The 16,993-nt window shown below is 38.7% G+C and overlaps 1 protein-coding gene across 2 annotated transcripts in view; it reads left to right on the top strand.

Moving 5' to 3' along the window:
• NOX3 (NADPH oxidase 3) overlaps positions 1-4,848 on the top strand; it is a 58,329-nt gene extending 53,481 nt beyond the window's left edge. For both annotated transcript variants that reach the window (XM_007451347.1, XM_007451348.1), the window contains exon 13: positions 4,722-4,848. In XM_007451347.1, the coding sequence (XP_007451409.1) occupies positions 4,722-4,848 (127 nt within the window). The remainder of the gene's footprint in view (positions 1-4,721) is intronic.
• Positions 4,849-16,993: the final 12,145 nt, after the last annotated feature.

Genomic DNA, 16,993 nt, shown 5'->3' with positions numbered 1-16,993 from the left:
TACTAATAACTTCACCATGCCTTTTAGGCATAAAACTTTATGCAACTAATTACCATAAAAACTTTGAAGGTTTGGCCATTTTTTTCATAACTTCAGTAGAAGTGTTTCTTTTCTCTTGAAGGAAAAAATAAAGAAGAATACTACCATTTGTTAGAACAGCACAACCCAGCCCAACTGTGAAGGAAGGTGCCAATTTACCATAAGATTGGGAGCTTCTAATCCATGCTGCATGAATGTATTTTAGACCACCCATTGTTTTCAGAAATGTAAAAATACCTTTATACTAAATCGAGTAAATGTGTCCATCTGGAACCACATTTGCTTGTGTGCACACCCTCCAATTCTCATTTGTACGTGCATATGTGCAAAATGTTTTCAAATGATATTTTTAAGAAATTAACATTCTGATTATAGCACACAAGTCTGCCTATCTAAAAGGATATCCTAAACATTCCTTACATGACTAAATTGTTCAGAATATTCAAAGAAATAGACTTAAGTGGAAATCCCACACAAAATAAATTATAGCTTCATAAGAAAAAGAAAGCCACCATAAACTTATGACTGGACATTATTAGCATACGTAAATATACCTTTGCACCAGAGGACATCCAGCCCTTCAGTTATAATCAAGTGAAGATTCAACGAAAATTACTGGCACTATTCCATTTGTGGCAGGTGGGATTAGGGAGGTGGGTGAGCACAGGGTGGATTTATCACTATTCTGCAAATTTTCTTTGGTGATATTATCTATCAAATCATTAGATATGGCAAAAATGTTTGGATATTTCTGGTTGAAGTATTTCAGTGTGAAGGTGTATATTTTTTAGTGTTTTATCAGAGAAGGGGAGGGGACAAGATTGGCAGAAACATGGCTCTACCATTCCCAGGGATCCAATACTACGAGTCAACTGCTTTCATTTCTCTCCCCTCTTTAACCATGACATCCTCATGGGCAGCAACTTTATCTGTGCTCCTCAGAGCCAAGCACAGTAACCAGCTTCAGCAAGTGAAGGGACCCCAAGAGGGATGAGGAAGCTAGGACAAGAGTGCTGACTCGCCAAAGAAGCTGGAGTTGGTGGGAAGAGCTAGAGAAGTGTCTCAGCCGTGAGCAAAGCACCATTAGGGACGCCTGTAGCCCCTAATCAACAACTGAGTAATTAGGATGCAGAGAAAAGTAGTAGAGCAGGCTGCTACAAATCAGTTGGGAGATGGGTTTAAAAAAAAAAAAAAAGGCCAACACGATTATCATCTGTTGTTATGAAAAAGAAGGTGTTGTACAAAATATAATTATGTGTTGAATCATTTGGAGGCATTTCTAATGAAAAACATTCTCTAGGAAAGATTAACCAGAAGTTGTGTCCATTGTCTGATACCGAGCTTGTAGCTGTTGTTGTCTTCTTTCTAAGCCTCCATAAATCCATGGGAAGCTTCTGTTTATCGATTTTATTTGCAGAATGCACTCAGGGCATAAAGTAATTTGATTTTTTAAAAATGGGGTTTAGGGTCTGCCCCTACAGGGTTATAACTTACCAAGCATAAAAGCCAACACAGAAAAACAAACATACAATTTAAAGAGAGCAGGGCTCAAGGCACCAGAACCTGGGAAGCCAGCAAGATGGTGGGATTATTCCCAAGCACACCCACTCTCCCATATATCTGCTGGGCGGAAATCTCCTGGGAGGTGACACTTTGGCTGCCTTTCAGGCATGGCATAGCTGAACTGTTTTCAAAAATGCATCAAGCCCACAAAAAAAGAGCACAATAGTTATTTAGCAAATAAGAGGGGGACAGGAGGATTTTCCTTATTGTTTATCAGAGCTAAAAATAATGCCGTTAATGTTAACCATCTTTGCAGCTTGTGTAAAATTTGTCCTTTTCCCATGAAAGTCAGCAGCCCAGACTGATCGATGCCACTAATGTTGTCCCTAATCCAGTGCCTCCCGGGTGTGCAAACTCTGCAGCTTGCAGGCTGTAAACTGAAGAATAATGCCTTGTGTTTTTATACTTCTTTTAGAGAGAATCTTTTTTTTTTTTCATTCTGAGCAATCGTGGATAATTAAAGTTTATAGAAGAATTTTTTTCTTTACCAGCCCCATTAGGGCTCTGTTGCAGTTGTCCGTTGCCTCATAAAAGAAAAACAAAATGCTGCCGCATCTGTGCCTTAACCACTTTGTGGGGCTTCTCAGCTCCATGCTGCACAGTAAGCCTTCGTGATGAGAAAGCTCCATACTTGAAACCACAAACGCCAAGGAGGGGAAGCAAGACAAGCAAAAGAATGCCATATGTGGGGACAGTGACGCAGGGATAGCCTAGTGAACTACTGGCCTTTCTGCCGTAGTGGAAGGTAGATAATGAATGGCCTTTGTGAGACTTTTTGGTCATTGCGTAACCATGACAGTTACATAAATACAGAAACGTGTGTACTCAGCTGTGTAATGTAGTAGCCACAACTTCACAAGAGGCAGGGTGACTGTGAACTGCTGTGGACACCAGTGGTACACCTGGCAGCCAGCAATCAGAATCCTTTGAAATGGAGTCTTAAAGGCAGAGCATCAAAGAGCATCTTCACGATCTGCAAACAGTCACCATGGCTGCAAACGAAAGGGCAATCTTAGCCTGTTGGGAATGGGCCAGTGGGCAATCTCTTTGGTGACACCTACACTAATGGAAAAATATCACCACCCATAACAATGTCTTTGAATATAGATGCAAGGATGCCTCAGGGCAGCAGACTCCCCACTGGGAAGGGTTTTGCCTGACCCATGTATCATTCAAAAGGTTGCAGTCCAGAACTCAAAAAACCTAGTGCAAGGGTGCTGATTCCAGGAAGTCTGTAATCACTGCTGGGTTAACAGCCCACATCGCATCTTGTGGTCAGCCTCGTGGAGCAGGCAGACATCGTGTGGGTCATAACGTAAGACAACGGTTCCCAAGAGCCCACCGTGTGCTAAGTCTGGTCTAACCCTCACAGAGGCACTAGGAGTTTGGTATAGAACTGTCCCCATGGAGAGATAAAGAAAGGGGGGCTTTTAAGAGATGAATTAACATGCCCTAAGTTTCCCAGCAACGAAGTGGTGGAACCAGTAGCACTCTTAACCGTTGGGTGATATTTCCATAAACACCTTGAAAGTGCTTCATTAAGTCATAAACATAATTTTTCCAGTGGGCAGTACTTTCTGAAAAAGTATTTTCTCAAATTTAGCCATGGGAATGATGTCTTTAAAAATAATACTTACACATTTTAAACATACTGTCATTTACAAATGAATCCACTTGATAAGTTCCTTTGAAGCTAGAGTTTGAAATGTAATTGAACCATCAATTTCTACCATGGATATTATGGTCCTGGAACACATAATTAAATGTGGATTCAGTACATGGCAGGGAATCATATTAATATACAAGCTAAGAAGAATGAGACTCTAGAGGCATTTCCCAACAAAAACGGTCTGAGGAGGTAAAGGTGGTGTAGTGAGAGCTGGTCCTGGAGCCCGAGGGACTTCTCTAAGACAGTGTGTCTCACAGTGTAGCTCATAGTGCCATGTGCTTTAATGTCACCTGGGGGCCTTGCTAAAAGTGCATCCTTGGATTCGAGCCTGGGACTCTATGTTTTAATAATCTGCCTAGATAACTTTATGCACAGCAAAGTATGAGAACTTTTGATCCAGACTAGATCAACTAATTAAGCCTGTGCCAGAGATTGCAAAAATACTACAAGGAATAGTACAATGCAAGACAAGGGGAAAACATGGTCTCCACAAGTCCCTATAGAGACCGGCCCCTCCCAATTCCCAGAGACAACTTGAATCCTGGTGCTGACTCATTGTTTATGTATAACGAGTGCTGTCAGTTGTGTTTACAAGGGAGTTGAGCAGCCCTGAGACAGTCACTATAGGCAAAAACACCTCTTCAACACTGTTTTCTGAAATGCCATAATTAGAGATGACAACTTTGGGGTGACTCCATTTTCAGCAATGTGATTTTCCTTTCCACCTCTTCTTTTTGACCTTCCTTGAAAAGTAAAGTAATTCCAAAGGGAGAAATAAACTAAGTTGCTAGAACTTTTGTGTAAATGTTGTCAACTATGAAAAGGCAGGGTTGAATAATAGTAATAACTAACACTTTTAAAACCTTTTGGAAGGCATCATCTCATTTTGCTTTGGATAAAACATACCACGTCGTCGTTATATCTTGGCTTTAATCACGCGGAGATTGAGGTTTAGAGTCTTACTCAAGACCACGCAGATAATAATGAGCAGAGCCCTTTATTCATTCCTTCAACGAACATGTATTGAGTGTCTACTGTATGCTGGATACTATTCTGAGTGGTAGGATTACAGTGATGAGTAAAACAGACCAGATGCCTGCTCTCAGGGAGCTTACATTCTAATCACCAATCCAAGAGGTGGACCAAAACTCCAGGCGTTATCACCTCTATACTGAAACGCACTCACCTGCCCTCATGGCCCCTGCCAGCCTCAATCTTCTTGGTCTCACCTACCTGTGTGATGCAGGGCATAACAGGACTCTGGGAACCTGTGGGAGAACGTGGTACTGAAAGTAGGAGAAAAGAGTCTAAGTAAAAAGGAAGTGGGTAGAGAAAAACAAATACGTAAAGTCACAACCGCAGCTACTCACTGACTGTATCATTCTGTCTTGGCTCCTGGCTGGCCGTGCCCTGTGTAACACGTTCTACCCTTGTCTTACCTCTATTGCAGCAGTAACATTGGAGTGTTCTTCTGTGGACCCAAAGCTCTCTCAAAGATAATTCAAAGAATGTGCCGCTTATATTCATCAGCTGACCCCAGGGGCATTCATTTTCATTATAACAGAGAAAGCTTCTAGACTTTGGAAGAAAAAAATCCACATGTTGTGTAAGTGGCTACAATCATATAGGTCAAGAGTCGGGAAACTTTTCCCATAAAGGGCCAAGTAATAATTATTTCCGATTCCGTGGACTACATGGTCTCAGTGGCAACTACTCAACTCTGCCGTTACAAGCACCAAAGTAGCCCCAGGACCTCAACAAATGGGCATGGCTGTGTTCCAGCAAAATTTTATTTATGGACAGCAAAATCAAATTTCGCAGTAGTTTCTTCTGTCATGAAATATTCTTCTTTTGATTCGTTTTCAACAATTTAAAAATATAAAAGTCATTCTTGGTTCATGGGCTGTCCAAAAAACGGTGGGCCAGATTTGGCCTGTAGGAGGTAGTTTGCTGAGCCCTGATATAGGTCATCTTTCCCAAGCTTGTTTTCATGCTTAACAATATGCCCAAGTGGAGACCAGCATGGCTGCTTGGCTCGAAGCCTCCTTTAGAAGTCATTTCAAATTTCATCTCCCTGATGGCAGAGACATCTGTCTTGTATCCAAACCTGATCTTTTCTGCTTTAAACTTAAGCTCCTTTGTGCTTTTTTTCATCCTCTATAGATCTGAGAAATCACCAATGGAGGTTATCTTTCACAAAAATCCTTTCTATACTTGGAAATGATAATAAAATCATCCTTTACCTATCCCTTTTCTAGTCCAAACAATACTGAACTCTTAACTTTTCAGCCTAAGATATATACCCTAGCACTTCAATCATTCTTGTTGCCCTTCTTCAAATCCATTTTCATTTCTTCACATCCTTTTAAAATGTGTTGACTAAATGAGACAACGTTCTAATCTAAGCATGACTAGTAGTGGCTAGAAGTGTCAATTTTTTTAGAGCTTGTGTGATGCTTTTCAATACGACTAAATTCTGTTTGCCTCTCCTTCTTTCCTTCCTCCTTTCCTTGATTCCACATTCTACCTCACTCTCTTTTAACAAATACTTTTCATTACTATCACATTTTGATCTATGATCATCTTGACACTTATACCCCAATTCAACTTCTGCCCCACAAACATACTGGGATTTTTTTTTTTTTATGTACTCACACTGAGCCAGTCTTTCCATGCCATGCAGCTCTTTTACCCCCAAAGCGTTCACAAAATAATCCTCATAGCGTATAGTTTTCTCTACTATTATCAATTATTTTTTTAGAACTTTTCTTTCTAATATTTCGAGATTGTTTTCAAGTCTAGCACCAGTGACTAATACTGGTATTTAGCTCAGTAATATCTATAGATTTGATTAGTGATATCTCAGACCTTTTGTTTAGATGTTCAAGTTTAGATTCTTTTGTTTAGATTCACGTTATCAAATCCAAAGAACTCCGTCATGAATTCTTGTAACTGCCTGTTAATGTGAGCACCCACTTTGGGAATATGTTAATAATAACTAGCCATTGAGAATGGCACATCACCCTATACTTTCTTAGCTTAAAAATAACATGTCATATACAATGAAACAAAAGCATTTATTGAAATGAAAATAGACTGTTTTACAAATGCTTCTTATCTTTGTAGACTGCCATTTTGCCATAGGACAGAATTAAATTGGTATGACATGATTTGTTTTTACAAAGTTAGGCAACCACGTAAGCTCTTTCAGTTCTTTCTAAATTATAAATTGATCATTTCTTTTACTTTATCCTCAGATATTAATGTTGATTCTATAATCTCTAGGGTATATACTTAACTATATTCTAGGAAAAAAGTTGGGTATATTCCCTGATGTCTCAAAAATTATTTCTACTAATTTTGCATTGGAATTTATTAGTATCTTTAAGTATTCCTTGGTGAATATTATTCAAACTCCACTAATTTTAATATACCTAATCTTTCTGTCTATTTATTTCTCCACTTAAACTTGATTCAGGCTTTACAACTAGGAATTTCTGCAGTCAAATGTATGTATCTAAAATCTTTAGCAGGAAAATTAAATATATTAAAAGATTTTCTCTTGATCATATTCAGTTATTACTTTTCTTTCCCTGTCTGTTTGTAAATAAAATGCACTCTCTGGTCAACTAATTTTGTCTAATAAGTATACTTGTCATTAAAAATAGATTTCAATCTCTGTACATTTCTCTTAATTTTGTTATAAACCTGAAACTGTTCAAAAAATAAACTTTAAAAAAACAGATTTCGCTGCATTTTTAAAAATCTTTGCCGTTTGCATCACTTTTTAGTTTTGAGCTTTAGGTTAATTCTCTACATACTGTGTAGAATTTGACCTATCTAGATAGAAAAATTACAAAAAAAGTCAGTAGATTTCTTTAATGCAGCAATAATCAAATAGGAAATGTGTTTTTTTTTTTTTACATCTTTATTGGAGTATAATTGCTTTACAATGGTGTGTTAGTTTCTGCTTTATAACAAAGTGAATCAGTTATACATATACATATGTCCCCATATCTCTTCCCTCTTGCGTCTCCCTCCCTCCCACCGTCCCTATCCCACCCCTCCAGGCGGTCACAAAGCACCGAGCTGATCTCCCTGTGCTATGCGGCTGCTTCCCACTAGCTATCTACCTTACGTTTGGTAGTGTATATATGTCCATGCCTCTCTCTCACTTTGTCACAGCTTACCCTTCCCCCTCCCCATATCCTCAAGTCCATTCTCTAGTAGGTCTGTGTCTTTATTCCTGTCTTACCCCTAGGTTCTTCATGACAATTTTTTTCTTAAATTCCATATATATGTGTTAGCATACGGTATTTGTCTTTCTCTTTCTGACTTACTTCACTCTGTATGACATTCAAAGTAGAAACAAAATTGTAGCAAACATAAATTTATTTGACAAGAATTAGGCAAGATGACTTGATAATGAGCAAATATTTACAGAGAGAGATTTTTAAATGGAGAGATTTAGCATGTTCCTAAATAGGAATATTAAACATACCAAAAATATTGATTTGTTCCAAATTAATTAATAGGTTAAATAAAATTACTATCGAAATTTAAATTCTCTTTAAAACTTTTTGAAATGGTAGATATGCTAAAGTTTACCTAGGAAAATATATAAGCAACAGAGAAGCAAAAACATGTGAGAAAGAAAAGAGCAAGCAAAGGGAAGAAAAGAAAAGAGGAGAGGAGAGAAAAAAAAGAACAGAACAGAAAGGAAGGGAAGAGAAGGAAGAGAAAGGAAAAGAAAATTCAACATCCAGAGCATCACTGTAAAACAGAAGACTGTAAAGTAACCAGAGAGAAAACGCTGTTACTTACAAATAAACAACAATAAATTGGACAGCTGCCTTTCAGAAGCATCAGTAGAGACCAGATGATACTGAAGTAATATCTTCAAAGTGCTGAAGAAACATAATTGAGAATTTTGTGTTCAGTGAAATTATTGGTCAAAAGTGAAGGCAAGGGCTTCCCTGGTGGCGCAGTGGTTAAGAATCCGCCTGCCAATGCAGGGGACACGGGTTTGAGCCCTGGTCCGGGAAGATCCCACATGTTGTGGAGCAACTAAGCCCATACACCACAACTACTGAGCCTGCCCTCTAGAGCCCGCGAGCCACAACTACCGAAGCCCGCATGCCACAACTACTGAAGCTTGCATGCCACAACTACTGAAGGCCGCGTGCCTAGAGCCCGTGCTCCGCAACAAGGGAAGCCACCGCAATGAGAAGCCCGCGCACCGCAACGAAGAGCAGCCCCCACTCGCCGCAACTAGAGAAAGCCCGCATGCAGCAACAAAGACACAATGCAGCCAAAAATTAATTAATTAATTATTTTTTTAAAGTGAAGTCAAAATACAGATATTTTCAAACAAAAGAAAATCCTGTAATTTATCTCCCTCACTGAAACAACTTACAAAAGGATAGATTTAAGGAAGGAGGAAATTCAGTTAGTGAGATACAAAAAGCAGTGATGAACCAAGACAGTGAGAAATATTTTGTCAAAATCTCTAAGCATTGGCTGTAAAAGAAATAAATGATTATTTCAGAAGGAATGCTTTTAAAAAGCAAAACTAAAATACTGGATGACAATAATATGGAAAATGGGAAGATGACACTAGAATTGAGGGATTCTAAGGTCCATATAGAAGTGTTCATGAGGATCCAAGAAATATTGACTAAATGTAGCCTTTTATTAAGTTCTATAAATAACTTTAAAAGGGATAACCTGAAATGGATTCCCTGCTCACTACAATTCCTTGCAATATAATTTCTCTATTCTTGAGTTTTTATTCAGCCTAAATGACTAATTTGTTGAATTAATTGTCAAGCAATATGTTTTAAGAAGGACTCATGAGTGTTATATTCCCTGACTTAGTTCATATTTGAGAATGTCAGTCTGTTGCTTTCTCACTCAGCTGACAGTTGGTTGCAACTAGTGCTCTTAGACCATATTCTTTTCCCCTCAGAAGTTTGCAGTATTACTCCAGTGTTTTCTGTAATCTAATATTGCTGTGGTGAAGTATGAGGCCAATTACATTCTTTTCCCTTTGAAAATAAATTCCCTTTTTTGCCTAGATATCTAAATAATTCTTCTTTATCTTTGAAGTTCATAACTTTTTGGTACTGAATACTTCATACTGATTTTTCCTGTATTACAGTGTGCTTTTCTGAATATTTTTTCTTCATTTCAGGAGAATTTTCTTGCATTAGGTCTTTGAATACACTTCTGTTTCCTTTGTCTTCTTATTTCAGAGACTTCAGTTATCCCTGTACTGGATCTTTTTTCTTGTACATGAATTTTTCTAATTAATCTCATTGTCTCTTTAATTTACTTGTGGCTTATCCTATCTTCTTACTGGTCCACAATCTCTTTCTGAAATGCTTAGAGCCATATATGTTTTGGAATTCCAAATTATTTTGTATTGTAGAAAATAAATGTATATTTCATATATTGCCTAAACTCCCAGTAGAATCAGGGGCAGCACCCAGCACTCAAAAGCTTTAATGTTTTTCAATGAAAAGTATAAATATGAATATTCAAATTAAGTGGGATAAATAAAGATCATAAGTAACTTCATATCTGTTCAGGACAGCTTATGCTGCCAAGTAGGTGACCAGGAAAAACCCTCTAAAATTCTTCAGTTTTAAAATTTTGAAAGTTCAGCTTAGGGAGAGATTATGGGCTTGGAATATGCTTTCAGCAGTAAATCTTACTGTTGACAATTTTTTAATTATTTCTGTAAAGAAGCTGTTTGGAGGCCTTTGTTACTTTAGACCTGCAGTATCTCTGTTGATCTCATTTTGTTGTTTTATAATTCTGTCTTTTTTCTCTTTCTTATTAAATTAATGTGCTCATTAAGTTCTCCATTACATGAAGGAATATTGAGGAATTACCTGAGTTATCATTTCTACTAGATTTGGTTAATTCATTCTTGTGGTTGTTTTCTCTTTTTTCCTGTAGTATGTCTGCAAAGTTGCTATGCTCCTTGTATTTTTTTTTTTACCTTGTTCATGTTAGTTGACTCTGTCCAGTTATTTTATTGATTCTTCCATATTATGAATACTTTCTTGGGTTTTTTTTTTTCCATGCCATCTCTAAAACCACCTTTCTCTCTCCTCTCTCTCTCTCTCTACTGTAATACCTTTACTGAGGTGTAATTCACAACCATAAAATTAACCCACTTAAAGTGTACTATTCAGTTGTTTTGTATATTAACAGAGTTGGGCAAGCATCACCACAATCAATTTTATAGCAGTTTTACCACTACAAAAGAAAACCCATATCAATTAGCAGTCACTGTTCAGAATGTACACTATATTCACGTACAGGTTTTTGTGTGAATCATGTTTTCTCCTCCAAAGTTTGGTTTAGCCTGAGTATTTCATGTTTAATCCACTTTTCTGTCATCTGAGAGAACAGCAGCTGGGTTGGAGCACAGTGTAAGAGAGGAGGGAAGCTCAGCTTGGGTAGTGTACAGACTATCTTAGATTTCCTGGGCTCCATTTTATCTTTTAAGAGTATACTGACTGTCTTGTATCTTGGTTTACTCCAACTAACTGGGCAAGGGAGGGTGTAGTGTATTTCCATGGGGGGATACTCCCAGGCTTCAGACCATTTTGGGGGTGTTAAGTGTGAAGCTTGGATCTGTCTCTTCCAACAGGGAAAGTCAGCTCTATTGATTTCTTTCCCTCTCCATTCATAGCTTCCTAGTGGAAGAGGAAAAAGATAAGAATACCCTTTCTCTTCACTTCTTTCCAGAAATAAGAGTATTAGTGACTCAGGAGTGAAGCTTCAGAGGAGTAGAGTGAGGTAGAAGCCAAGTCATACTGTTGGTCTCCTTCCTGCTCCAGAATCCTCTGTGCCTTGTCTTTTGCACAAGTTTTTAAAATTTATTAGATTAGATTTGCCCTTTATTTTGTCTATGGGTGAATGTGTGTGTGACTGTGGCAATATCAATCTACTCTCTGTGGTTGAATGCCCACAACGGTCTCTCTTAACGCACTCCAATTGGATTGTTTATCTCCACAGCTATAACTATTTTCAAGAGACATACCTGCAGAATGTGAAATTCAGCTCTTTTTTATTGTTAGCAGCAACTGAAACAGTTGACTACTTCTCGCTTCTTCTGACTCTGGTGATATAGTAGCCCCTTAGTTTTCTTCTCAGGGTCCTCTGTCCAACTTTAAAATGTTGGAGTCTCCTAGGACTTGATCATAGTTCTTGCCTTCTTCTGTCTCCCCTCTACCGTTGACTGATCGCGTACATTGCCGTGGCTTTGAACACTGTTTGCTGATGAGTTCCCAATTTAAAACTCCATTATAGACTTCTCCTTTGGATTCCAGTCTGATATATCCAACTGCCTGCTCCACCATTGGAAGTATAACGAGCATCTCAAATTTTACATATCCAAAACCAAACTCTTTATTTTTCTCCTCATAATCCTGCTCTTCTATGTTTTTAAGTTTCAGTTAATGCCACCGTCCTCTACCAGAATGCCTATGCTAAAAATGCTAAATACATCTGAGTCATCTTTAATTTTTCTCTTTTTCTCATCATGCCCTCAAATCCCTATCCCAAACCACTGTTTCATCATCTTATTTCTCCATATTTTCCTAAAAACATTTCAGGAAAGCATATGTAGTGCTTTCGTGACCTCAAATATGTACAATAGAAACTTCCAGGTTAATGCTTATGGATAGTCCAACTTCAGGCAATCTGTCCATACTTATAGGCAAAAATGATCCACATATAGGCATAAAGAAAGGCCTGATCATCAGGTTAACTAGTCTTTCCCTTCACTAAGAGGTGGATGACATCCTAGTTGTGCATTTCATCTACACAGGTCACCTTATTACCAAATAATCTAAAGTGTTTTCTTGTACATATATCAGCAATTATCATGCTGGATTTTTTTTCTCTCCTCTTTTTCTTTTTTCTTTTCTTGAATTCTTAAACTGTTCTCCCTATCAATTTTCATACGAATTCTGAATCTGTCTAAGTTGCTTTTTCTCAGTTCTCTCCCTCAGACTGAACAGAATAAAAGCTGCTTTAACAATTCTTTATCAATTCCAAACACCTTCAGTTTATTACAAAACTTCCTGATTGATCTTAAAGAAAACAGCTCAATAATGATCCAGTCTTGATTTACTGTTCAATTAAATAATCCACTAACTAAGGAAAGGACAATCACCATTACATTTTTTATGTGACAATCTTGTGCCACATCCTCCAGATCTCTAGCCAACTTAACTCAAAATTCAATTTTATTTTTTTAATGTTTGGAGTGTGTAGAAACAGCATCAACAATATGTGGTGCCAATAAATAATTCTGGCAAAATACATGAAAACTTTACAAAGAAAATTATAAAACTCTATCAACCATATCCTCATCACACTAACATGAACAGAGGTGTTACCCCTTTGCTGCCCCACCTCCACCTTGAGACTGTGTGGTGGGGACCTGTCAAGTGTTCTTGCCCTACGCTAAACAAATATCTAGAAAACGTTGAGAAGAAGGGCCTGGGGAGAGGGCGGAGAGGCAGGTATCCCAGAACTAAGATTGCTGAAGAAAAGGATTCTTAAATCTACATCTAAAGTCCTGGGCAAATTCCCAAAAGGCCAGTGTGTAAAACCAACCAGAATCAACAGCAAATGACTTGAGACTTGTACTCTGGTGAGGAATATTATCCAGTTTTCAGATTGGCCTCTGGGCTGCACACAAGTGAAGCATACCAGAATAGCATTGCAAAGGCTTTAAAAACTAAATTGATATTGGAACCACAAACCACAAAAGTGGGCCAGGATGTGTGTTCTGAACCCAAACCTGTTAACTGCCAGCTAAAATAGAAGATCTAAATAAGAACCAGAGTGTCATAACATTATACTCAAAATGTGCAGGATACAATCCAAAATTTTTGTCATACGAAGAACTAGGAAAATCTCAACTCAAATGAGAAAAGAAAATCAACAGATGCCAACACCAAGATGACACAAATGTTGGAATTATCTAACAAGAATTTTAAAGCAGCTATCATCAAAAGGTTCCAACAGGCAACTGCAATCACTGTGAAACAAATGCAAAAGTAAATAGTCTCGGCAAAGACATAGAAGATACAAAAAGAACCCAATGCAAGTTTTAGAACTTAAAAATATAATAACCAAAAGAAAAACTCACTAGATGGCTTGTGGTAGGTAGGATAAGGCCCTGAAGATGCGTACATCCTAATCCCTAGAACTTGTGAGGTTCTTTGGCAAAGGGGAATTAAAATTCTAGATGAAATGATAGTTGCTTTGAGTTGATCCTCTTGAGATGGAAAGATCATCCTAGATTACCTGGGTGGGCCCAATGTTTTCAAAAGGGACTTTAGAAATGGAAGGGGGAGGCAGAAAAGTCAGAGTCAAGAAACAGAAGTTGGAATGATGTGATGGATGGCTTTGAAGGTGAAAGGGGCTGCAAGCCAAAGGATGTAGGCAGCCGCTGGAAGCTGGGAGAGGCAAGGATACAGATTCTCCCCATGATCCTTCAGAAGGAAGCACAGTGCTACCAACATCCCGATTTTAATCCAGTGAGATTCGTGTTGGATTTTAACCTAAAAAAATTTAAGATAGCAAGATAGGGTTATGGAATTAAGAGATACAAACTGCTATGTATTGATATAAAATAGATAAGCAACAAGGATATATTGTATAGAACAGGGAAATATATCCATTATTTTGTAATAACTTTAAATGGAGTATAATCTATAAAAATATTGAATCACTGGGACTTCCCCACCGGTCCAGTGGTTAAGACTCTGTGCTTCCACCACAGGGGGCGTGGGTTCGATACCTAGTTGAGGAATTAAAATCCCACATGCCTTGCAGCACAGCCAAAAACAAACAAACAAACAAACAAATTGAATCACTATGTTGTACACCTGAAACTAATATAATATTGTAAATCAACTATACTTCAATTTTTTTAACTAATTAATTTAAATATATATATGTAAGATAATAAATTTGCATTATGTTGTTGCAAGGTGCTAAATTTGGGGTAATTTGTTGTAGCAGCAATGGATAACGGATACAGATAGAAAGGTGCAATGTTATCAATGTGTCAATTCTCCTCAAAACAATCCACAGATTCTAAGTAACTTCAATCAGAATTCTGAAAAGGTTTTTTATGAATCTTGATAGGCTTATTGAAAAAAAATATTTAGAAGAACACAGGAATAAGAATAAGCCAGATGAAATAAAGAACAAGAATCGTCAAACATTTTCCCATAAAGGGCAAGAAAATAAATATTTTAGGCGTTGTCCACCTCTGTCATGTCTACTGTTTTGATTTATTATTCAATCCTTTACAGATGTAAAAACCATTCTGAGCTCAAGGGGTGTATAAAAACAAACCACCAGCTAGATTTGGCCCATGGGCCGTAGTTTGCCGATGCCAGAATTAGGACATGAATAAGCCTCAAGGTCGTGTTGAGAAAAGAAAAGGTGTAGAAGAATAGATATTGTGTGGAACAAATAAGATTATAAAACATGCGAAACAATGTTATTTACTCAGACATACACATAATCACATGCACGTAAGTGTACAGAAATTAAATTATGCACCCCAAATTCAGAACGCTGTTTGTTTCTAATAAGAGGAAAAAGATGAAGGACCTCAATAGTTTCTGTAATATTTACTTCTTAAGTTGGATTTTTTAATATGTATTACTTAAGCTGTAATTTTGTATGCACCTGATATATTTCATAATATTAAGACATTCTTGGTAGATTTTTTTGCTCTGCTAGGCAAGGGATGACTCCTCAAGTTATCGAGGGACATGTGGATTGTCCTCAGTGGATGGAGGTTCCCAAGTTCATCCTTCTTGAGGGTTTATGCACTTATCCCATATATTAAAGATAAGGGTTTGAAAACACTTGGTTTTCTGGAACCCAGGAAAGCATGTTCAATTCATCATTGTGTCTGTGTCAAGGAAGCCTGGCTTGTCTCTCAACAATAGATGTCTAGAAATTTTCCAGAAGTCTGTGGTGAAAGAGACCCAGGCTGTCTAAGCCTCTCCCACCACTGCCATCTCCCAACCCACATGATCACTTGCCCAGTCACTGTGGGATTTGGATTTTTAGGACAACACACCAAGATCCTCCAGTCCACAAAGATGTCCTTTTCTAACACTCCCTGTCTTGGCCACCATCCCACAGTATTGAGTTCTAGGACCCTCCACTCTGCTTCTATTCATTTACTTTCTTCAAACCCTGGAGTAAGTGTCAGAATATGGTAAAAACACAATATGGAAAGAAAATATGAGAAGGCATCTGGCACAAACCCCCGCAAATGACAGCAGTTTGGGGGCCTGGAGACAGACCCAACCTATGCGCAAGAGCAGCTGGACAGGAAGACAAGGTGTAGTGCCCAGAGGAGGGCTGTGGGTTGGGCAACGGTGGACATTAAGACTTCCAAGAGACAGGCACGTCCCAGGAAGGAAAGTAGACCCAGGGTAGTAGAAATCCCAGATGGGTAGCACATTGGATTGAGGACGGCAAGTGTCATCAACAGGAAGCTTCACACCCAGGAATCAGAGTACTGGCTGCAGGACTGGGTATCAGAGGCAGAGGTGCCTGGACTTGACTGAGGATGGCCGGGTAGCGAGAACGGAAACAGAGCTCAGTTCTCAGCAGTGGAGCACACAGGAGCCCAGGAACATCACAGGGCTCTGGGGTCTGGGAAGCTGGAATATTCAGTTCCATGGGATGAAGCGATGGAGCTGTTTAAATTCTGCCCATCTGTTGTTTGAATTGGTCCAGGAACCAGGGCAGAGCTCAGCCTTGCGGTGAAGGGCAAGACCCAGCCTAGCTCCTGTGACCTGGGGAAAGTCACAGGAAGAGAAAGGGGAGGGCAGCTGCCTGTTCCTCTTCTTACGCTTGTCCGTTTCCTCCCACCTCTCCCTCCTGTCCCCACCCAAGTATTAATTATTTGTACTAACATCTGCAGCACATTGTTCAGATTCACTGCTGGTACAAAGAAGGCGTTACAAAATAAAGTCGTGTTATTGTATTGTTTTAAATGGTGCATCTTGGTTTGAAAATTGCTTAAGTTTTGGAAATGTCTCTCCATCCAGCATGATTAATGTGATACATACAAGGAGAGCAGCAGAGTGAGTGGAGAATTAGAGTTGGTGCCAGTTCACCTCGAAGCATTTATCTTTGCTTTTTTTCCCCCTGGTGCCTGCACTGAGCCTGAGAGTAAGCTGACACTTTTTTTTTTCTTTTTTAACAAATTAAGCTTCATTTTCCTTTTCATGCGTGTGTTAAGAACCTTGAAAGGAATGAGCAATGTCTGCAGCCTCCAATACCAGCTGCTGTGGCAGGGAAGAAAGAGGTGACAATGTCCCACAGATTCAGAAAGATTGTTTTAATGGGGCTGTGGCAGAGGTAACAAGCACAAAGATATCGTGCTACCAGGAAAAAGCAGGTTCTCTCTTCCCCCAGCCTCACGCTACATGATGTAACATTTAGCTTCTGGCTTAATGTGGCATCTCTTCCCGGCTTTGATTTATTCCCACTTTTGCAAATCACGGAGGTATGTTATAGGAGATGCATTTAGAGCCGTTGTTATAGTTCATTGAGGAGCCAGGTTTTATCCCTACCAGAGGATAATCTCCTGCATAGCAGGGTGAGTGACCTAGAATAAAAGGAAAAAAGGGGGGGAAAAAGAGGACAGAGAGA

The sequence above is a fragment of the Lipotes vexillifer genome, unplaced genomic scaffold (assembly GCF_000442215.2).
Source record: "Lipotes vexillifer unplaced genomic scaffold, Lipotes_vexillifer_v1.1 scaffold935, whole genome shotgun sequence".
Lineage (NCBI taxonomy): Eukaryota > Metazoa > Chordata > Mammalia > Artiodactyla > Lipotidae > Lipotes > Lipotes vexillifer.
This window is presented reverse-complemented; position numbering and strand designations above follow the sequence as displayed.